The sequence below is a fragment of the Rhinoraja longicauda genome, chromosome 4 (genome assembly GCF_053455715.1).
Source record: "Rhinoraja longicauda isolate Sanriku21f chromosome 4, sRhiLon1.1, whole genome shotgun sequence".
Lineage (NCBI taxonomy): Eukaryota > Metazoa > Chordata > Chondrichthyes > Rajiformes > Arhynchobatidae > Rhinoraja > Rhinoraja longicauda.
In genome coordinates this window covers 89,387,034-89,409,986 of record NC_135956.1, presented here as the reverse complement: position 1 = coordinate 89,409,986, position 22,953 = coordinate 89,387,034, and the positions used below count along the sequence as shown (strand labels likewise).

At 49.6% G+C, this 22,953-nt stretch overlaps 2 protein-coding genes across 3 annotated transcripts in view; one reads left to right on the top strand and one right to left on the bottom strand.

Moving 5' to 3' along the window:
- nbeal2 (neurobeachin-like 2) overlaps positions 1-19,556 on the bottom strand; it is a 147,645-nt gene extending 128,089 nt beyond the window's left edge. Inside the window, 2 exon segments of the mRNA XM_078398453.1 lie at positions 1,421-1,582; positions 19,441-19,556. Of these exon segments, the coding sequence (XP_078254579.1) occupies positions 1,421-1,582; positions 19,441-19,556 (278 nt within the window).
- The window catches only part of LOC144593236 (D-serine dehydratase), a 555,040-nt gene that overhangs the window by 479,912 nt on the left and 52,175 nt on the right, over positions 1-22,953 (top strand). The window lies entirely within an intron of this gene.

Here is a 22,953-nt window from a genome sequence, read left to right as displayed (position 1 = left end):
ACTCTCCGGGTGAAAAAGTTTTTTCTCACCTCAGTTTTAAATGGCCTCCCCTTTATTATTAGCCCCTGGTTCTGGATTGGCTTGGTGTAAATGTAAAATATTGTCCCTCGTGTGTGTAGGATAGTGTTAATGTGCGGGGATCGCTGGTCGGCGCCGACTCGGTGGGCCGAAGGGCCTGTTTCCGCACTGTATCACTAAACTAAACTAAACCAGACATTTTTGATTCTTCACGTTTTTGCCGATGGTTTTCACTTCGTTGATTCTATTGCGTCTGACATTTAAACAGTCAGTAAGCATCTCTAAACTATAAACTAAAAAGAATTGGTCAGAATAAAGTATATTTTTAAAGTTATTCACATTTTAAAGTTTAAATCTATCTCCTAGGGAGGGAGGGAGGGAGGGAGTGGAAGGAGGGGGGAGGGAGGAGGGGGGAGGGAGGGGGTGGAAGGAGGGGGGAGGGAGGGGGTGGAAGGAGGGGGGAGGGAGGCGGGAAGATAAGGGGTATTGAGGGGGATGGAGTGGGGGGGAATATGGGGAGCGGGGGGGCGGAGAGGGGAGGTGGGGAGGGAGGGGGAGAGGGAGAGGGGAGGGGGAGAGGGGGGGAGGGAGGGGGAGAGCAGAGGAGGAGGGGGGGAGAGGGGAGGGGAGGGGAGTGGGGGTTGGAAGGAGGGAAGATAAGGGGGGTTGAGGGGGATGGAGTGGGGGGGAGGGGATGGGGAAGTGGGAGGGAGGGAGAGAGAGGGGAGTGGGGGTTGAGGGGAGGGGGGAGGGAGGGGATGGGGAAGTGGGAGGGAGGGAGAGAGAGGGGAGTGGGGGTTGAGGGGAGGTGGGGAGGGAGGGGGGAGGGAGGGGGGAGGGGGAGAGCAGAGGGGGGGAGAGGGGAGGGGAGTGGGGGGTGGAAGGAGCGGAGGGAGGAGGGAAGATAAGGGGGATTGAGGGGGATGGAGCAGGGGGGGAATAGGGGGAGGGGAAGTGGGAGGGAGTAGGAGGGAGGGAGAGGGGAGGAGGGGAGAGGGAGTAGGAGGGAGGGAGAGAGAGGGGAGGGGGAGGGGAGGGGGAGGGGGAGAGGGGAGGGGGAGGGAGGGAGGGGGGAGAGGGAGTAGGAGGGAGGGGAGGGGGAGGGGGGGGAGAGGGGAGGGGAAGTGGGGGAGGGGAGGGGGAGGGAGGGAGGGGGGAGAGGGGCGGGGAAGTGGGGGAGGGGAGGGGAGAGGGAGGGGGGATGGGGGGGATGGATTGGGGAGGGGGAGGGGGGGAGGAGAGGGGTGCCGCACCCAGGCAGAAGAGGTTTGTGCCCAACGGGTCCACTTGGCCTAGTTAACTCTTGAACACCCATCCTCCTCCACGGCCTAATTCTGCTCCTGTCACTGATAAACTGAGACAACAGAAAATAAGTCGGGCGGGAGATATGGATGGGGCGTACCTGCAGATGATGATGAGGAACTTTATCAGGAGCAGTGCCTGCTCGAGGCCCGTCTCGGCCTCTTCGGTCGCTAATCTCTGCACACATTGACTCAGCTGGTGGCTGAGAACCTGAAGCACGTTGTCTGGCAACAGTGGGATCTCTGCCGTCATCTCCTCTGGTCTGAGAAGCAAGAAAAGTCAGAGGGTTGAAACGACAGCAACAAAACTTTCACCGGATCAAGATTTCAAGATTTCAGGATCAATTTCATTGTCGCGCGTACCGGTTAAGGTGCAGTGAAACCTGGGTTACCACACAGCCACACGAAGTAAAAAAAGCAACAACACACATAGCCACATAAAATGAAATTTAACACAGACGTCCAGCACAGCGGATTCCACACTCCTCGATGTTAGGCCGCTGTGAGGACAGAGAACCCCTGTCTTAAGGGGTTGGACAGGCTAGATGCAGGAAGATTGTTCCCGATGTTGGGGAAGTCCAGAACAAGGGGTCACAGTTTAAGGATAATGGGGAAGTCTTTTAGGACCGAGATGAGAACGTTTTTTTTCACACAGAGAGTGGTGAATCTGTGTAATTCTCTGCCACAGAAGGTAGTTGAGGCCAGTTCATTGGCTATATTTAAGAGGGAGTTAGATGTGGCCCTTGTGGCTAAAGGGATCAGGGGGTATGGAGAGAAGGCAGGTACGGGATACTGAGTTCGATGATCAGCCATGATCATATTGAATGGCGGTGCAGGCTCGAAGGGCCGAATGGCCTACCCCTGCACCTATTTTTAAAAATAATAATATTAATACGATACGGAGATATATCCCATCTCCGTCGAGGTAAGAGATTGAAAAAAAGTTTCCCCCCTTGTATACGCTGAAATTTAGAAGGATGAGAGGGGATCTTATCGAAACACATAAGATTATTAAGGGATTGGGCACGCTAGAGGCAGGAAACACATTCCCGATGTTGGGGGAGTCCAGAACAAGGGGCCACAGTTTAAGAATAAGGGGTAGGCCATTTAGAACGGAGATGAGGAAAAACTTTTTCGCTCAGAGAGTTGTAAATCTATGGAAATCTGTGCCTCAGAAGGCAGTGGAGGCCAATTCTCTGGATGCCTCCAAGAGAGAGCTAGATACAGCTCTTAATAGACAATAAACAATAGATGCAGGAGTAGGCCATTTGGCCCTTCGAGCCAGCACCGCCATTCAATGTGATCATGGCTGATCATTCACAATCAGTACCCCGTTCCTGCCTTCTCCCCATACCCCCTGACTCCGCTATCCTTAAGAGCTCTATCTAGCTCTCTTTTTAATGCATTCAGAGAATTGGCCTCCACTGCCTTCTGAGGCAGAGAATTCCACAGATTTACAACTCTCTGAGTGAAAAGGTTTTTCCTCATCTCCGTTCCAAATGGCCCACCCCTTATTCTTAAACTGTGGCCCACTAATGATAGTGGAGTCAGGGGGTATGGGGAGAAGGCAGGAATGGGGTACTGATTGAGAATGATCAGCCATGATCACATTGAATGGCGGTGCTGGTTCGAAGGGCCGAATGGCCTACTCCTGCACCTATTGTCTATTGTCTATTGTCTATTGTCCCCCCCACATACTGTAAAACCAAGGAACACTAAAACATACTTTTAACACATATTTAAAATAACAAAAACAGAAGAAAGGACAGATATACTGCAGGTGAGGCAGCCACTGCTGGTGAGGCAGCCACTGCAGGTGAGGCAGCCACTGCTGGTGACTCCACCCGGTCCGACCTCGATAAAGGAACTCGTTCACCCCCTTCTCTTGCCACAGAGCCATAGAGCCATAGAATGATAGTGTGGAAACAGGCCCTTCAGCCCAACCTTCCCACACCGACCAACATGTCCCAGCTACACCAGTCCCACCTCCCTGCATTTGGCCCATATCCCTCCAAACCTGTCCTATCCATGTACCTGTCCAAATGTTTCTTAAACATTGTGATCGTCCCAGCCTCAACTATCTCCTCTGGCAGCTCGCTACATACACCCACCACCCTCTGTGTGAAAAATTACCCCTCAAATTCCCATTAAATCTTTCCCCCTTCGCCTTAAACCTATGTCCCCTGGTTCTTGATTCCCCAATTCTGGCCAAGAGACTGCGTGTCTCCCCAAACTATTCCTCTCATGATTTTGTGCACCTCTATAAGATCACCCCTCATCCTCCTGCGCTCCATGGAATAGAGACCCAGCCTACTCAACCTCTCCCTATAGCCCACACCCTCTAGTCCTGGCAACATCCTCGTAAATCTTTGCATCCTTTCCAGCCTGACAACATTTGATGTTGACAACATTTGTCTGAAACAAAATATTATAATCGACAAGTATCTTTTATTCAAAACAAAAATCAAGAGGTAATGCACGGTGGTGCAGCGGTAGAGTTGCCGCCTTACAGCGAAAGCAGCGCCGGAGACCCGGGTTCCATCCCGACTACGGGCGCCGTCTGTACGGAGTTTGCACGTTCTCCCCGTGACCTGCGTGGGTTTTCTCCGAGATCTTCGGTTTCCCCCCACACTCCAAAGACGTGCAGGTTTGTAGGTTAATTAGCTTGGTAAAATGTTTTAAAAAAACCTTGTCCCCAGTGTGTGTAGGATAGCGTTAATGTGCGGGGATCGCTGGGCGGCGCGGACCCGGTGGGCCGAAAGGGCCTGTTTCCGCGCTGTATCTCTAAACTAAAATAAAAGGTTCTATGGTTGCTTAGCTTTTTCAAAAAGAACATCAAAACCAAAAAAAGATAGACACAAAATGCTGGAGTTACTCAGCAGGTCAGGCAGCATCTCTGGGGAGAAGGAATGGTGACGTTTTGGTTCGAGATACTTCTTCTGACTGAGAGTCAGGGGAAAGGGAAAGGAGATATATAGATGGTGATGTAGAGATATATAGAACATAGAACATAGAAACATAGAAACATAGAAACATAGAAACATAGGTGCAGGAGGAGGCCATTCGGCCCTTCGAGCCTGCACCGCCACTCAATATGATCATGGCTGATCATCCAACTCAGTATCCCGTACCTGCCTTCTCTCCATACCCCCTGATCCCTTTAGCCACAAGGGCCACATCTAACTTCCTCTTAAATATAGCCAATGAACTGGCCTCAACTACCTTCTGTGGCAGAGAATTCCACAGATTCACCACTCTCTGTGTGAAAAAAAACTTTCTCATCTCGGTCCTAAAAGACTTCCCCCTTATCCTTAAACTGTGACCCCTTGTTCTGGAGTTCCCCAACATCGGGAACAATCTTCCTGCATCTAGCCTGTCCAACCCCTTAAGAATTTTGTAAGTTTCTATAAGATCCCCCCTCAATCTTCTAAATTCCAGCGAGTACAAGCCGAGTCTATCCAGTCTTTCTTCATATGAAAGTCCTGCCATCCCAGGAATCAATCTGGTGAACCTTCTCTGTACTCCCTCTATGGCAAGAATGTCTTTCCTCAGATTAGGAGACCAAAACTGTACGCAATACTCCAGGTGCGGTCTCACCAATGCCCTGTACAACTGCAGCAGAACCTCCCTGCTCCTATACTCAAATCCCCTCGCTCTGAATGCCAACATACCATTCGCTTTCTTCACTGCCTGCTGCACCTGCATGCCTACTTTCAATGACCGGTGTACCACGACACCCAGGTCTCGTTGCATCTCCCCTTCTCCTTATCGGCCACCATTCAGGTAATAGTCTGCTTTCCTGTTCTTGCCACCAAAGTGGATAACCTCACATTTATCCACATTATACTGCATCTGCCATGCATTTGCCCACTCGCCTAATATATCCAAGTCACCTTGCAGCCTCCTAGCATCCTCCTCACAGCTAACACTGCCCCCCAGCTTCGTGTCATCCGCAAACTTGGAGATGTTGCGTTCAATTCCCTCGTCCAAATCATTAATATATATTGTAAATAGCTGGGGTCCCAGCACTGAGCCTTGCGGTACCCCACTAGTCACTGCATGAATGAAAGATATGCAATGATAAAGGAAACAGGCCATTGTTAGCTGTGTGCTAGGTGAAAACGAGTGGCAGACAATGAGATGTTATCACCGTCTATATCTCTAATTTCCCTCTCCCCTGACTCTCAGTCTGAAGGAGGGTCTTGACCAGAAACGTCACCGATTCTGTTTCTCCACAGATGCTGCCTGTCCCGCTGAGTTACTCCAGCATTTTGTGTCCATCTTTGGTTTGAACCAGCATCTGCCGTTCCTTCCCGCACTTCAAAACCACAAAGGTACACCTGATTACTTGGAAATGACAGCAGGTTCTGATTAAACTCGAAAGACTGAGACCTTTAGTCTGTCTAAACAGCCACAGATCTGTCCCAACCTGTTTGAATTGTACAAACCCTTGTCAGTAGTGAGTCACCGAGTCAATGCACAGCACCACCCAAGTAAGCAAACAAACTGCAAATCTACCCACTTGTCACTTACCAGGTTTTGTCCCGTCACCCATTCCCTTTGTGCCCAAAAAAAACCCAACAATAATTCTTCATTAGTACAGGTGCCAGAGTTTGTGGGGAGAATAGACAATAGACAATAGACAATAGATGCAGGAGGAGGCCATTCGGCCCTTCGAGCCAGCACCGCCATTCACTGTGATCATGGCTGATCATCCACAATCAGTACCCCGTCCCTGCCTTCTCCCCATACCCCCTGACTCCGCTATCTTTAAGAGCCCTATCTAGCTCTCTCTTGAAAGCATCCAGAGAATTGGCCTCCACTGCCTTCTGAGGCAGAGAGTTCCACAGGTGGCAGTAGAATGGGGTTAGGAGGGAGAGATGGATCGGCCATGATTGAATGGCGGGGTGGACTCGATGGGCCGAATGGCCTAATTCTGCTCCTATCCCTTGTGACCTTCCAGCTTTCTCCTCCCTTCAGTTGCAAATGAACCATGACCCACGGTGGCACAGCGGGTAGAGTTGCTGCCTCACAGCGCCAGGGACCCGGGTTCGATGCTGACTACGGGTGCTGTCTGTGCGGAGTTTGCACGTTCTCCCGGCTTGGGTCTTCTCCGGGTGCTCCGGTTTCCTCCCACACTCCAAAGACGTGCGGGTTTGCAGGTCGATTGGCTTCAGTAAGAATTGTTCATTGTCTCCAGAGTGAGTCGGATAGCGTTAGTGTGCAGGGATCGCTGGTTGGCGTGGAGTCAGTGGGCCGAAGGGCCTGTCATAAGGTCATAAGGAATAGGAGTAGAATTAGGCCATTCGGCCCATCAAGTATACTCCGCCATTCAATCATGGCCGATCTATCTCCACCTCCTAACCCCATTCTCCTGCCATCTCCCCATAACTTTTCACACCCGCACTAATCAAGAATCTATCTATCTCTGCCTTTAAAATATCCACTGACTTGGCCTCCACAACCTTCTGTGGTAAAGAATTCCACTGATTCACCACCCTCTGACTAAAGAAATGTCTCCTCGTCTCCTTCCTAAAGCAACGTCCTTTAATTCTGAGGCTGTGCCCTCTAGTCCTAGACTCTCCCACTAGTGGAAACATCCTCTCCACATCCACTCTATCCAGGCCTTTCACTATTGTTTCCAGTGCATCTTGAAACTAAACTAAACTAAACAGAGGACATAGGTTTAAGGTTAGAAGGAAAATATATAATAGGAACCGTAATAATGAGCTGTATAACTCTAAATGCAATGGCTCCAATTACAGAGAATTGTGGACGCAGCCCAGACCATCACACAAACCAACCTCCCTTCCATTGACTCCATCTACACCTCACACTGCCTCGGCAAGGCCAGCAGCATCATCAAGGACCAGTCTCACCCGGCCACTCCCTCTTCTCCCTTCTCGGGCAAAAGGTGTAGAAGTGTGAAAACGCACACCTCCAGATTCAGGGACAGTTTCTTCCCAGCTGTTATCAGGCAACTGAACCAACCTACCACAACCTGAGAGCAGCGCTGAACTACTATCCACCTCATTGGAGACCCTCGGACTATCCTTGATCGGACTTTGCTGGCTTAACCTTGCACTGAACGTTATTCCCTTATCATGTATCTGTACACTGTGAATGGCTCGATTGTCTTTCCGCTGGCTGGTTAACACGCAACAATAGACAATAGGCAATAGGTGCAGGAGTAGGCCATTCGGCCCTTCGAGCCAGCACCGCCATTCAATGTGATCATGGCTGATCATTCACAATCAGAACCCCGTTCCTGCCTTCTCACCATACCCTCTGACTCCGCTATCCTTAAGAGCTCTATCTAGCTCTCTCTTGAAAGCATCCAGAGAATTGGCCTCCACTGCATTCTGAGGCAGAGAATTCCACAGATTTACAACTCTCCGAGTGAAAAAGTTCTTCCTCATCTCCGTTCTAAATGGCCTACCCCTTATTCTTAAACTGTGGCCCCTGGTTCTGGACTCCCCCAATATTGGGAACATGTTTCCTGCCTCTAACGTGTCCAATCCCTTAATAATCTTATATGTTTCAATAAGATCCCCTCTCATCCTTCTAAGTTCCAGTGTATACAAACCTAGTCGCTCCAGTTTTTCAACATACGACAGTCCCGCCATTCCAGGAATTATCCTGGTGAACCTACGCTGCACGCCGTCAACAGCAAGAATGTCCTTCCTCAAATTTGGAGACCAAAACTGCACACAGTACTCCAGGTGTGGTCTCACTAGGGCCCTGTAGGCCCTCTTAGGGCTTCAATTACTTCTTAATCCTTCAGTTTAGCCAAGACACTTAGTGGTCACAAATTATACAGGGAGTAGTGGAGGCAGGTACTAGGGAGACTGATGTCAGGAAGCTCCAGCCACGGAAGGTTTCGACTAGCTCTGACCCGGGGTAGATCGCCCGGATCGGGGGAGCTGAGATCCCCCCGGTACGGGAGTTTGAGCGCCCCGACGCGGAGAGCCCGACTGCCGGCTACGGGAGCCAAGATCGTCCAATCAACGGGAAGCTCGAGGCCCCCGACCGCAGTAGAACAAAGAAGGGAAGAAAGTTGAACTTTATTTGGCCTTCCATCACAGTGAGGAATGTGGAGGAGTCACTGTGGTGGATGTTCATGTAAAAGTGGATATTGTGTGTCATGTTGGTTTTCATTGGTATGACTGCGTGGGAAATCAAATACCTCCTATGTTGCAAAACATAATTGGCTAATAAAGAATGATTATGATGACGATTATACCAACAACATGTAAAAGGCATTTGGACAGGTACATGGATAGGAAAAGTTCAGAAGAATATGGGCCAAACGTGGGCAAACTTGACATATACTGATGGGGAACCTTGGTCAGCGTCGGCAAGTTGGGATGAAGGGCCTGTTTCAGTGTTGCGTGGCACCATGACTTTCTCTGCAATTCTTTAGAGGGGAGACGAGGAGGGATTTCTTTAGCCAGAGGGCGGTGAATCTGTGGAATTCATTGCCACAGACAGTGGTGAAGGCAAAGTCATTGGGTACTTTTAAAGTGGTGATGGTACAGGTTCTTGATTGGTAAGGGCATCAAAGATAACCAGGAGAAGGCAATAATAGACAATAAGTGCAGGACTAGGCCGTTGGGCCCTTCGAGCCAGCACTGTCATTCACTGTGATCATGGCTGATCATTCACAATCAGTACCCCGTTCCTGCCTTCACCCCATACCCCCTGACTCCGCTATCCTTAAGAGCTCTATCTAGCTCTCTCTTGAAAGCATCCAGAGAATTGCCCTCCACCGCCTTCTGAGGCAGAGAATTCCACAGATTCACAACTCTCTGGGTGAAAAAGTTTCTCCTCATCTCAGTCTTAAATGGCCTACCCCTTATTCTTAAACTGTGGCCCCTGGTTCTGGACTCCCCCAACATCAACATGTGATGTACGCATGCAACAATATGGTAAGGCTGCCCTGCGCATTGCGAAAATGCACAGAGAGTTAAAATGGCGATCTTGTGTCCAGACGTGTGTTGTTTTGGTCCCCAGCGTGAATGCGTGCTTTCGAGAATGATACTGAGTAGAACGTAGCATTAATTGGCGACGAGGATAAACATGTTTTGAAGTTTCGCCTGGTGACTTGCTGATGTGGCTACCATGGCTACCTTTGGCTCAATAGGGGGCTTTGATGTTGCACAGGGCGACTGGGTGCAGTACGCCGAGCACATTGAACATTACTTCCTAGCCAACGACATTACAGATGCGGGAAAGAAGAGGGCTATCTTGGTTTCCGTGTGCGGAGGACCAACGTACAGACTCGTCTCGAGTTTGCTTGCTCCACAGAAACCTGGGCAAGTCGAATATTCTGAGATGGTGTCAACAGTCACGAATCACAAGGTCCCGAAACCGTCGGTCATCTCCAGCGTTACAAATTCAACTCTCATCGTCGGCAACCGGGTGAGAGAGTCGCTGATTATGTGGCCGAGTTACGTCACCTCGCTGAACCCCCCTGCGGCACGGTGGCGCAGCGGCAGAGTTGCTGCCTTACAGCGAATGCAGCGCTGGAGACTCGGGTTCGATCCTGACTACGAGCGCCGTCTGTACGGAGTTTGTACGCTCTCCACGTGACCTGCGTGGGTTTTCTCCGAGATCTTCGGTTTCCTCCCACACTCTAAAGACGTGCAGGTATGTAGGTTAATTGGCTGGGTAAATGTAAAAATTGTCCCTAGTGGGTGTAGGATAGTGTTAGTGTGCGGGGATCGCTGGGCGGCGCGGACCCGGTGGGCCGAAGGGCCCGTTTCCGCGCTGTATCTCTAAATCTAAATCTAAAAAATCGAAACATTGTGCTTACGGTTCGAATCTCAATAAAATGTTAGGCGATTGTTTCGAGGTGTGGGATTGATGATCACCACATTCAGCGTTGATTGTTGTCGGAAGCCACGCTGGATTTCGACAAGGCACTCAGTATCGCCACCGCTATGGAGACGGCAGGCCGCATCGCGGCTGATCTCCGTGACGGGAAACAAAAGCCAAGCCAAGCGATAAACAAAATGGCCAAATCAAGGGGGCCTGACAGTGGTTAACCCAAGCAGGGAACCGTAAGAGGGTCTTTGTGTTATCGCTGTGGTGTGTCTCCCCACGCTGACCCGAACGACTGTCCAGCGAAACAGGTGGAGTGCTTCAACCGCGGGAACAAAGGGCATCTCTCACGGGTGTGCAAGTCGAGTGCGAAAAATGCTCAGAGTGGAAGGAACAAACGGCAGATTAAAGCAGTCAGCCAACCAACTGACCAAGGAAGGTGATGAGTTGTGTAAGAAAATAACTGCAGATGATGGTAAAAATCGAAGGTATTTATTTCACAAAATGCTGGAGTAACTCAGCAGGTCAGGCAGCATCTCAGGAGAGAAGGAATGGGTGACGTTTCGGGTCGAGACCAAGGGTCTCATAACAAGAGGAGTTGAGTATAGGAGCAAAGAGGTCCTTCTGCAGTTGGACAGGGCCCTAGTGAGACCGCACCTGGAGTACTGTGTGCAGTTTTGGTCTCCAAATTTGAGGAAGGATATTCTTGCTATTGAGGGCGTGCAGCGTAGGTTTACTAGGTTAATTCCCGGAATGGCGGGACTATCATATGTTGAAAGACTGGAGCGACTAGGCTTGTATACACTGGAATTTAGAAGGATGAGAGGAGATCTTATCGAAACGTATACGATTATTAAGGGGTTGGACACGTTAGAGGCAGGAAACGTGTTCCCAATGTTGGGGGAGTCCAGAACAAGGGGCCACAGTTTAAGAATAAGGGGTAGGCCATTTAGAACGGAGATGAGGAAAAACTTTTTCAGTCAGAGAGTTGTGAATCTGTGGAATTCTCTGCCTCAGAAGGCAGTGGAGGCCAATTCTCTGAATGCATTCAAGAGAGAGCTAGATAGAGCTCTTAAGGATAGCGGAGTCAGGGGGTATGGGGAGAAGGCAGGAACGGGGTACTGATTGAGAATGATCAGCCATGATCACATTGAATGGTGGTGCTGGCTCGAAGGGCCGAATGGCCTCCTCCTGCACCTATTGTCTATTTGTATATTGACAAGGCCATTCCGCTAATGTCTTCGCCGCCAGTGATTCCCTGGTCGCTAACACTGGCAGCGTACGATTACGACATCGTGTATAAACCAGGCTCAGCCAACGCCAACACAGACGCGCTTATCCGGTTCCCACGACGGTATCGCAAGTGCCAATACCTGGAGAAATCGTCATTCTGATGAGCGAGTTGGAGAAATCGCCCATCACTCCGTCGCGGGTTCGCACCGTGACGCGGAGGGATTCGATTCTGTCTCGTGTTGGCGAATACATCACGAGCGGGCGGCCAGACAAACCACCAAATGATGATTTCAAGCCCTACTTCAGTCGCAAAGTGGAGCTGAGCGTTCACGAGGGTTGTCTTCTCTGGGGTAGTCGTGTCGTACTAGCACCCCAATGTCGCTCGCAAACGATCGAGGAAGTGCATGATGCCCATCCGGGTATCGTGATGATGAAAGCCATCGCTAGGAGTCGTGTGTGGTGGCCTGGAATCGATAAGGACTCGGAGCACAAAGTCCGAGCGTGTTCAGAACGCCAAATGCATCAGCGGGATCCGCCCAAAGCACCATTGCATTGATGGGAGCATCCGAGTCAACCGTGGTCGCGAGCTCATGTTGATTATGCCGGCCCGGTACAGGGAAAGATGTTGCTTGTTCTCATCGACGCATATTCAAAGTGGATTGAAGTGCATATCACACGTGAATCAACCAGTGACGTCACTAGTCAAGTCAAGTTTATTTGTCACATACACATACAAGATGTGCAGTGAAATGAAAGGTCACGCACAGTCCAGCAATAGAGCAATAAAAATAAGCAATCACAAACCAACACAAACAAAAAGAAACATCCATCACAGTGAGTCTCCTCCAGTCCCTCCTCACTGTGATGTAAGGCCAGAGTGTCTTCTCTCTTCCCCTGCCGTCTTCCCCCGTGGTCAGGCTGTTGTAGTTGCCACGTTCCAGGCCGCGCCGGACGGTGAAAGGTCCGCAGCGGGCCGACCCAAGCCCCGCGATCCGGGGCAGGCGAAGACGCTGCTGCTGCTCATCGGGGCGGTCGTGGCTCCCGACATTGAAGCCCCCGCCGGGCGGAGAAAATCCCGCGGCCTATTCCAGGCCGCGCCGGACGGTGAAAGGCCCGCAGCGGGCCGACCCAAGCCCCGCGATTCGGGGCGGGCGAAGACGCTGCCGCTGCCGGAGCTCCCGATGTCGGCCCCCACCCAGGGCCCTGCGAGCTTCCAGCATCCAGATGGTAAGTCCGGTCTGCGGGCTCTGCGAACCAGGTGGTCCCAGGTGGAGGCCGATGGTAGGCCGCAGCGGGAACGGAGACACGACCCAGAAAAGGGTTGCGTCTCCATTCGGGAGAGACAATTTTACAGTCGTCCCTCCCCACCCCCCCCACCCCCCCCCTCCCACCCCCTACCCCCCACATAGTATACAACCACATAAAACTACATTGCATCTAAACACTACAATCAAGACAAAAAACCCCAACATAAAACACAAAGACAGACGGACTGCAGGCAAGCCGCAGCTGCTATGGACAAGCTTCGCTTCGTGTTGGCGACACATGGCCTTCCGCATACACTGGTTTATGACAATGGCCCATGTTTCACTAGCGAAAAGTCCGCAAAATTCATGAAAGCGAATGGCGTTCGTCATGTCAAAAGTGCGCCATTCTATCCAGCAACCAATGGTCTCGCAGAGCGCGCCGTGCAGACGGTGAAGGCAGCACTCCGCAAGATGGCGGGACCGCTGCCAACGCGCGTCGCTCGGTTCCTCGTCTCGTATCGTCCAACGCCGCAAACTTCTACAACGCAAACGCCGGCTGAAATGCTGACGAAAAGGAAAATCCGCACGCGTTTCAGCATCGCGGTGCCAGATGAAAGAGCGACCATTGGTGACAAACAATTCTCGCAAAAGTCGCACCACGATTCGCGCCCAGCTCGAGAATTTGAGGAGGGAGAGAGAGCGTGCTAGCGCGCAACTACACGAGAGGGGAGAAATGGGTACCAGGACGCATCACAAAGGAGCTTGGTCCTGTCTCGTACCAGGTCGAGGTTCACGTCAACAGTGTAGACATCTGGAAACGTCACGCAGACCAGATTCTGAAATGCGAAATCGACTCTCCCACAACCAACGAGACGGGAGATTCAAGTAGTATAAGAAAATAACTGCAGATGCTGGTACAAATCGATTTATTCACAAAATGCTGGAGTAACTCAGCAGGTCAGGCAGCATCTCGGGAGAGAAGGAATGGGTGACGTTTCGGGTCGAGACCCTTCTTCAGAAACGTCACCCATTCCTTCTCTCCCGAGATGCTGCCTGACCTGCTGAGTTACTCCAGCATTTTGTGAATAAATCGAGACGGGAGATTCGATAGACTCCGGCATGGGTACGCCCACAGTGCGTGATGAAGACGTCAACGAAAGAAGCGTTGCACATGAAAACGTCGACGAAAGCAACCACGATGATACCGTCGAGGACGCGACATCAGAGCGCAACGGAGAAACCAATTCAGGGCGTAAGCAGTACCCAAAGTGAAATAGGAAGCGACCAGATTACTACGGATTCTGCAGACGGACGATTTTGACAACGGACTTGACTATACGGACTCGGTTATATGGTCAATGTAAACGCAACGAAAATTTGGTTATCATTAATGGAAAGGATCGTAGCATGAATACTCTAATTCAGCATTTTGGGGTGGTTAGGTTATTTGGTTGATGGAATTACATTGAAGACGATACGTTCAAAATAAGAATTGGATATGTAAACGTTGATTTGGTTTTAATTGGATACAAAATTATGCATATTTTTGGACTTTCTTAAATTGGGTTTTGGTATAAAAAAATACTTTGGAAACATAATGGATTTAAAGATCATTATGATATTGGATTGTTTTATACGTATGGGTATGCTTTAGATGGAAGAAAAGTATCACAATTCTAAGGGAGGAGATATGTGATGTCTACATGTAACAATATAGTAAAGCTGCCCTGCGCATTGCAAAGATACAATAGACAATAGACGATAGGTGCAGGAGGAGGCCATTCGGCCCTTCGAGCCAGCACCGCCATTCAATGTGATCATGGCTGATCATTCACAATCAGTACCCCGTTCCTGCCTTCTCCCCATACCCCCTGACTCCGCTATCCTTAAGAGCTCTTTCTAGCTCTCTCTTGAATGCATTCAGAGAATTGGCCTCCACTGCCTTCTGAGGCAGAGAATTCCACAGATTCACAACTCTCTGACTGAAAAAGTTTCTCCTCATCTCAGGTCTAAATGGCCTACCCCTTATTCTTAAACTGTGGCCCCTTGTTCTGGACTCCCCCAACATTGGGAACATGTTTCCTGCCTCTAAGATCTCCTCTCATCCTTCTAAATTCCATGGAAGAAAAGTATTACAATTCTGAGGGGGGAGATATGTGATGTATACATGCAACAATATGGTAAAGCTGCTATGTGATGTATACATACAACAATATGGTAATGCTGCTATGTGATGTATACATGCAACAATATGGTAATGCTGCTATGTGATGTATACATGCAACAATATGGTAATGCTGCTATGTGATGTATACATACAACAATATGGTAATGCTGCTATGTGATGTATACAGGCAACAATATGGAAAGCTGCCCTGCGCATTGCGAAAATACACAGAGAGTTAAAATGGTGATCTTGTGTCCAGACGTGTCCTGTTTTGGTCCCCAACTTAATGCGTGCTTTTGAGAATGAGACTGAGTAGAACGTATCAGAGAAAGGCAGGAGAATGGGGTTGAGAGGGAGAGATAGGTCGGCCGCGGTCGAACGGCCGGGGAGCAGACTCGCTTGGCCGAATGGCCTAATCCCGCTCCTGCGTTTTATGGTCTTCGTGCCTCCGTGAAATCCCAAAGGGGATGGTTTCCTGTGTCGGCGTTTGGCAGAAGTCCTCGTGACCAGAACTCGCCATCACGGTGGCGCAGCGGTAGAGTTGCTGCCTTACAACGCTTGCAGCGCCAGAGATCCGGGTTCCATCCCGACTACGGGCGCCGTCTGTACGGAGTTTTGTACGTTCTCCCCGTGACCTGCGTGGGTTTTCTCCGAGATCTTCGGTTTCCTCCCACACTCCAAAGACGCGCGGGTTTGTAGGTAAATTGTCCCCGGTGCGTATATAGGATGGTGTTAGTGTGCGGGGATCGCTGGTCGGTGCGGACCCGGTGGGCCGAAGGGCCTGCATTCGCACTGTACCTCTAAACTAAACTAAACACTGACAATGGCGGCGACCCTTGCCATCAAACCACCTCCCTCCCTCCCGCTAAACATAGAAAATAGGTGCAGGAGTAGGCCATTCGGCCCTTCGAGACTGCACCGCCATTCAATATGATCATGGCTGATCATCCAACTCAGTATCCCGTACCTGCCTTCTCTCCATACCCCCTGATCCCTTTAGCCACAAGGGCCACATCTAACTCCCTCTTAAATATAGCCAATGAACTGGCCTCAACTACCTTCTGTGGCAGAGAATTCCACAGATTCACCACTCTCTGTGTGAAAAGAAACTTTCTCATCTCGGTCCTAAAAGACTTCCCCCTTATCCTTAAACTGTGACCCCTTGTTCTGGACTTCCCCAACATCGGGAACAATCTTCCTGCATCTAGCCTGTCCAACCCATTAAGAATTTTGTAAGTTTCTATAAGATCCCCCCTCAATCTTCTAAATTCCAGCGAGTACAAGCCGAGTCTATCCAGTCTTTCTTCATATGAAAGTCCTGCCATCCCAGGAATCAATCTGGTGAACCTTCTCTGTACTCCCTCTATGGCAAGAATGTCTTTCCTCAGATTAGGAGACCAAAACTGTACGCAATACTCCAGGTGTGGTCTCACCAATGCCCTGTACAACTGCAGCAGAACCTCCCTGCTCCTATACTCAAATCCCCTCGCTATGAATGCCAACATACCATTCGGTGAGCGGCCTGGATAGAGTGGATGAGGAGAGGATGTTTCCACTGGTGGGAGAGTCTAGGACCAGAGTCTAGGACCACAGACTTCAGAATAAAAGGATGAGGAGGAATTTCTTTAGCCAGAGGGTGGTGAATCTGTGGAATTAATTGCCACAGACGGCTATGGAGGCCAAGTCATTGGATATTTTTAAGGTGGAAGGTCTTGTTCAGCAAAGGTGTTTCACCTTAAAAATTAACTTTGGCCTCCACAGCCATGCGTTGCAATAAATTCCACAGATTCATCACCCTCTGGCTAAAGAAATTCCTCCTCATCTCTTCTTTTCTAAAAGTGCGTCCTTTTATTCCGAGACTGTGCCCTCTGGTCCGAGACTCTTCCATCCACTACTCCAAATAATCCTCCACATTGTACTGAGAGTCCAGAGAGCGGTCCTGAACTACTACCCACCTCATCGGGGACCCTCGGACTATCTTAGATCGGTCTTGACGGCAGATGGACTTGACAGAGGAGCGTTTGATGGCACTGGGCCTGTACTCGCTGGAGTTCAGATGAATGAGGAGGGACCTCATTGAAACGTACAGAATAATGAAAGGCTTGGGATAGAGTGGCCGTGGAGAGGATGTTTCCACTAGTGGGAGAGTCTAGGACCAGAGGTCACAGCCTCAGAATTAAAGGGCGTTCCGTAAGGAAGGAGATGAGGTGAAATTTCTTTAGTCAGAGGGCGGTGAATCTGTGGAATTCATTGCCACAGACGGCTGTGGAGGCCAAGTCAGTGGATATTTTTAAGGCAGAGATAGGTAGATTCTTGATTAGTGCGGGTGTCAGGGATTATGGGGAGAAGGCAGGAGAATGGGCTTAGGGGGGAGAGATAGATCAGCCATGATTGAATGGCGGAGTAGACTTGATGGGCCGAATGGCCTAATTCTGCTCCTATCACTTATGACCTGATGTTACTGGCTTCACCTTGCACTAAATGTTATTCCCTCATCATGTATCTGTGCACTGTAAATGGCTCGACTGTAATCACGTATTGTCTTTCCGCTGACTGGATGGCACGAGACAAAAGCTTTTCACTGTACCTCGGTACACGTGACAATAAACTAAACTGAAACTGAAACTGAAACCTGCACTCCTCGAAAAAAGATATGGTGCCACTGGGCTGGAAAGTATTGACAATCAGTCTTGAGATTCATTTATTGATGATGGGATGTCGGTGAGGGATGTGGGGAGAAGGCAGGCACTGGTCACTGATTGTGGATCATCAGCCATGATCACAATGAATGGCAGTGCTGGCTCGAAGGGCCGAGTGGCCTCCTCCTGCACCTATTGTCTATGTTTCTATGAGGCCACATTTATAGTTTTGTCTTCAGTTTTGGCCACTGTTCTCGGAAAGATGTTGTTGAACTGGAAAGGGTGCAGAAAGATTTAGACAATAGACAATAGGTGCAGGAGGAGGCCATTCGGCCCTTCGAGCCAGCACCACCATTCAATGTGATCATGGCTGATCATTCTCAATCAGTACCCCGTTCCTGCCTTCTCACCATACCCCCTGACTCCGCTATCCTTAAGAGCTCTATCTAGCTCTCTCTTGAATGCATTCAGAGAATTGGCTTCCACTGCCTTCTGAGGCAGAGAATTCCACAGATTCACAACTCTCTGACTGAAAAAGTTTTTCCTCATCTCCGTTCTAAATGGCCTACACCTTATTCTTAAACTGTGGCCCCTTGTTCTGGACTCCCCCAACATTGGGAACATGTTCCCTGCCTCTAACGTGTCCAACCCCTTAATAATTTTATGCGTTTCGATAAGATCTCCTCTCATCCTTCTAAATTCCAGTGTATACAAGCCTAGTCGCTCCAGTCTTTCAACATATGGCAGTCCCGCCATTCCGGGAATTAACCTGGTGAATCTATGCTGCACTCCCTCAATAGCAAGAATATCCTTCCTCAAATTTGGAGACCAAAACTGCACACAGTACTCCAGGTGCGGTCTCACTAGGGCCCTGTACAACTGCAGAAGGACCTCTTTGCTCCTATACTCAACTCCTCTTGTTATGAAGGCCAACATTCCATTGGCTTTCTTCACTGCCTGCTGTACCTGCATGCTTCCTTTCAGTGACTGATGCACTAGGACACCCAGATCTCGTTGTACGTCCCCTGTTCCTAACTTGACACCATTCAGATAATACTCTGCCTTCCTATTCTTACCACCAAAGTGGATAACCTCAGGATGCTGAGGGGTGATCTTACAGGGGTGTACAAAATCCTGAGTGTAATAGACAGTCTTTCACCAGAGTAGAGGAATCAAGATCATAGGGGTTGCCAACTATCTCACTCCCAAATAAGGGACAAGGTGACGGCACCGCCCCGCGCCCCGCGTGACCTCACCCAGCCAGCGGCCACGTGCTCCCGCTCCACCAATGGTGGCCTCCCGGGGCGGGAGGCGGGCTGTTACGCAATCTCCATTAGGCGGTGCCCGGGCCTCCAGACCTACACTGTCCAGACCTACAGCGGCCCCTGGACCTACACTGTCCGGACCTACACTGTCCGGGCCTACAGTGTCTGGGCCTGCAGTGTCCGGGCCTACGGCGGCCCTGGACCTGCACTGTCCAGACCTACATTGTCCAGGCCTACAGTGTCTGGGCCTGCAGTGTCCGGGCCTACAGCGGCCCCTGGACCTACACTGTCCGGACCTACACTGTCCGGGCCTACGGTGTCTGGGCCTGCAGTGTTTGGGCCTACAGCAGCCCCTGGACCTACACTGTCTGGACCTACACAGTCCGGGCCTACAGCACCCCCCCTCCGGGCCTAATACGGGACAAGGGCGGTCCCGTACGGGACAAACCAATTTAGCCCAAAATACGTGGATGTCCCGGCTAATATGGGACAGTTGGCAACCCTAACTATCCAACACATAACTTGGGACAATTTACACGCACACCAAACCAATTAACCTAAAACACTGCACGTCTTCGGAGTGTGGGAGGAAAACGGAGATCTCGCGGGTCATGGGGGAGAACGCATACACTCTGCACAGACAGCGCCCGCAGTCAGGGTCAAACCCGGGTCTCTGGCGCTGTGAGGCAGCAACTCTACCACACGCCAAGAAATGGGGAGAAAGGTGTTGCTGCTGGGTGAACTTACCTCCGCTGCAGCGGTTCGAAGGAGCTGATGTCAATAATCTGCTCAAAAGAGGTGACGAAAGTTTCGAGCCATTGCTGAAGGTAGCGAGGATCCTTCTGTAACCAAAGGACAAGCATTGGTCATTCAAGAGGCAAAGGGCGTCTTATTGTCACGTGTTCCAGACAGAACAATGGCATTCTTACTTGCAGTAGCACAACAGGATGTGTAAACATAGCGCACTGTAAACAATATAAAAAACAAGAAACAAGTGTCCAGTGTGTGTGTATATATACAGTATACAGTCTGAAGAAGGGTCTCGACCCGAAACGTCACCCATTCCTTCTCTCCCGAGATGCTGCCTGAGCTGCTGAGTTACTCCAGCATTTTGTGTGTATATATACACATACTCACACATATACACACACACACACACACACACACACACACACACACACGCACACACACACACACACACACACACACACACACACACACACACAGTGCCCTCCACAATGGTTGGGACAAAGACCCTTTATTTAATTATTTGCCTCTGTATATATATTTATTTATTTTTTCACTCAGAGTGTTGTAAATCTGTGGAATTCTCTGCCTCAGAAGGCAGTGGAGGCCAATTCTCTGGATGCTTTCAAAAGAGAGCTAGATAGAGCTCTTAAGGATAGCGGAGTCAGGGGGTATGGGGAGAAGGCAGGAACGGGGTACTGATTGAGAATGATCAGCCATGATCACATTGAATGGCGGTGCGTACAGGCTCGAAGGGCCGAAGGGCCGAATGGCCTACTCCTGCACCTATTTGTCTATTGTACTCCACAATTTGAGATTTGTAATAGAAAAAAAATCACGTGTGGTTAATGTGCACATTGTCAGATTTTAATAAAGGCCATTTTATACATTTTGGTTTTATTCTTGTTTCTCAGTCTCATCTTTGACTTCTTTGACACAACTTTGGTCCTCATGTTGATAAACAGCAATAAACGTTTCCCAAAGGTGATGGAAAGACTGGAGGAAAGACTAGGTGCTGAGAGCTCTCTTATACCTGCATTAAGGAGGCAATTAAACACACCTGAGCAATTACAAACACCTGTGAAGCCATGTGTCCCCAACATTATGGTGCCCTGAAATGGGGGGGGGACTATGTATGTAATTTCGACATGATGAAACCAAAATGTATAAAAATGGCCGCTATTAAAATCTGACAATGTGCACTTTAACCACATGTGATTTTGTTTCCTATTACAAATCTCAAATTGTGGAGTACAGAGGCAAATAAATAAATGATAGGTCTTTGTCCCAAACGTTATGGAGGGCTCTGTAAATATATTTATGGTATGGGTGTATGACAAATTAAATTCCTTGAATGTTTTTACATACTTGGCTAATAAACGAATTACAATTATAATTATACATACACACGCAACCACACCCAAACACACAGAAGGGTCTCGACCCGAAACGTCGCCCATTCCTTCTCTCCTGAGATGCTGCCTGACCTGCTGAGTTACTCCAGCATTTTGTGAACATATAATACTGTATATATACACAAAATGCTGGAGTAACTCAGCGGGCCAGTCAGCGTCTCTGGAGAGAAGGAATGGGTGCTGCCTGTCCCGCTGAGTTACTCCAGCATTTCTGTGTCTACCTTCAATATAAACCAGCATTTGCAGTTCTTTCCTACGCAAAAAATATTTACAATAGACAATAGACAATAGGTGCAGGAGGAGGCCATTTGGCCCTTCGAGCCAGCACCACCATTCAATGTGATCATGGCTGATCATTCCCAATCAGTACCCCGTTCCTGCCTTCTCCCCATACCCCCTGACTCCGCTATCCTTAAGAGCTCTATCTAGCTCGCTCTTGAATGCATTCAGAGAATTGGCCTCCACTGCCTTCTGAGGCAGAGAATTCCACAGATTCACAACTCTCTGACTGAAAAAGTTTTTCCTCATCTCCGTTCTAAATGGCCTACCCCTTATTCTTAAACTGTGCCCCCTGGTTCTGGACTCCCCCAACATTGGGAACATGTTTCCTGCCTCTAACGTGTCCAACCCCTTAATAATCTTATACGTTTCGATAAGATCTCCTCTCAAACTTCTAAATTCCAGTGTATTATATACACACACGTACACCTAAAAAACAAACAATAACAATGCAATAACAGTCTATGTAGTTCAGAGTTTATTTGAGGTTGTGGTGTTTAATAGGCTGATGGGTTTTGGGTAGAAGCTGTTCCTGAACCTGGTGGTTACAGTTTTCAGGCTCCTGTACCTTCTTCCCGATGGCAGGGGTGAGATGAGAGTGTGGCCAGGGTGGTGTGGGTCTCTGATGATGCTGGCTGCCGTACTGAGGCAGCGACCCCTGTAGATCCCTTCCTTCAGTGGTGAATGCAGCAGCTCCTCAGTGCTTTCATTCTCTCTCAGAGTTTCACGTGAAGCTTGCACAGAAAATAGCTTGGTTTTAGTTTGTTCGTTTGACAGGGTATCAGGCTATTGGGCACGGTGGCGCAGTGGTAGAGTTGCTGCCTTACAGCGAATGCAGCGCCGGAGACTCAGGTTCGATCCTGACTACGGGCGCCGTCTGTACGGAGTTTGTACGTTCTCCCCATGACCTGCGTGGGGCTTTCTCCGAGATCTTCGGTTTCCTCCCACACTCCAAAGACTCTCTGACTGAAATGTTTTTTCCTCATCTCAGTTCTAAATGGCCTTCCCCTTATTCTTAAACTATGGCCCCTTGTTCTGGACTCCCCCAACATTGGGAACATGTTTCCTGCCTCTAACGTGTCCAACCTCTTAATAATCTTATACGTTTCGATAAGATCCCCTCTCATCCTTCTAAATTCCAGTGTCAGGGATTATGGGGAGAAGGCAGGACAATGGGGTTGAGAGGGAGAGACAGATCGGCCATGATTGAATGGCGGAGCAGTCTCGATGGGCCGAATGGCCTAGTTCTGCTCCTAGTTCGGCGGCACGGTAGCACAGCGGTAGAGTTGCTGCTTTACAGCGAATGCAGCGCCGGAGACTCAGGTTCGATCCTGACTACGGGTGCTGCACTGTAAGGAGTTTGTACGTTCTCCCCGTGACCTGCGTGGGTTTTCTCCGAGATCTTCGGTTTCCTCCCACACTCCAAAGACGTACAGGTATGTAGGTTAATTGGCGGGTAAATGTAAAAATTGTCCCTAGTGGGTGTAGGATAGTGTTAATGTACGGGGATCACTGGGCGGCACGGACTTGGAGGGCCGAAAAAGGCCTGTTTCCGGCTGTATATATATGATATGATATGATATCACTTATGACTTTATGAAATTGGCAAGTAATCTGATCCCGGTTTGTCCTGAGATTACGTCATCTAACCTGGATTTCACAACTAGTGTTCTGATTGATGAGAGAGACAAAGTGGTGGAGTAACTCAGCGGGTACAGGCAGCAGGTCTGGAGAAAATGGGATAGGCCACGTTTCGGGTCGAGACCCTCCTTCTGACTGGATTTGAGTGCAGTGAGTTTGATTGTTCGACATCACCACG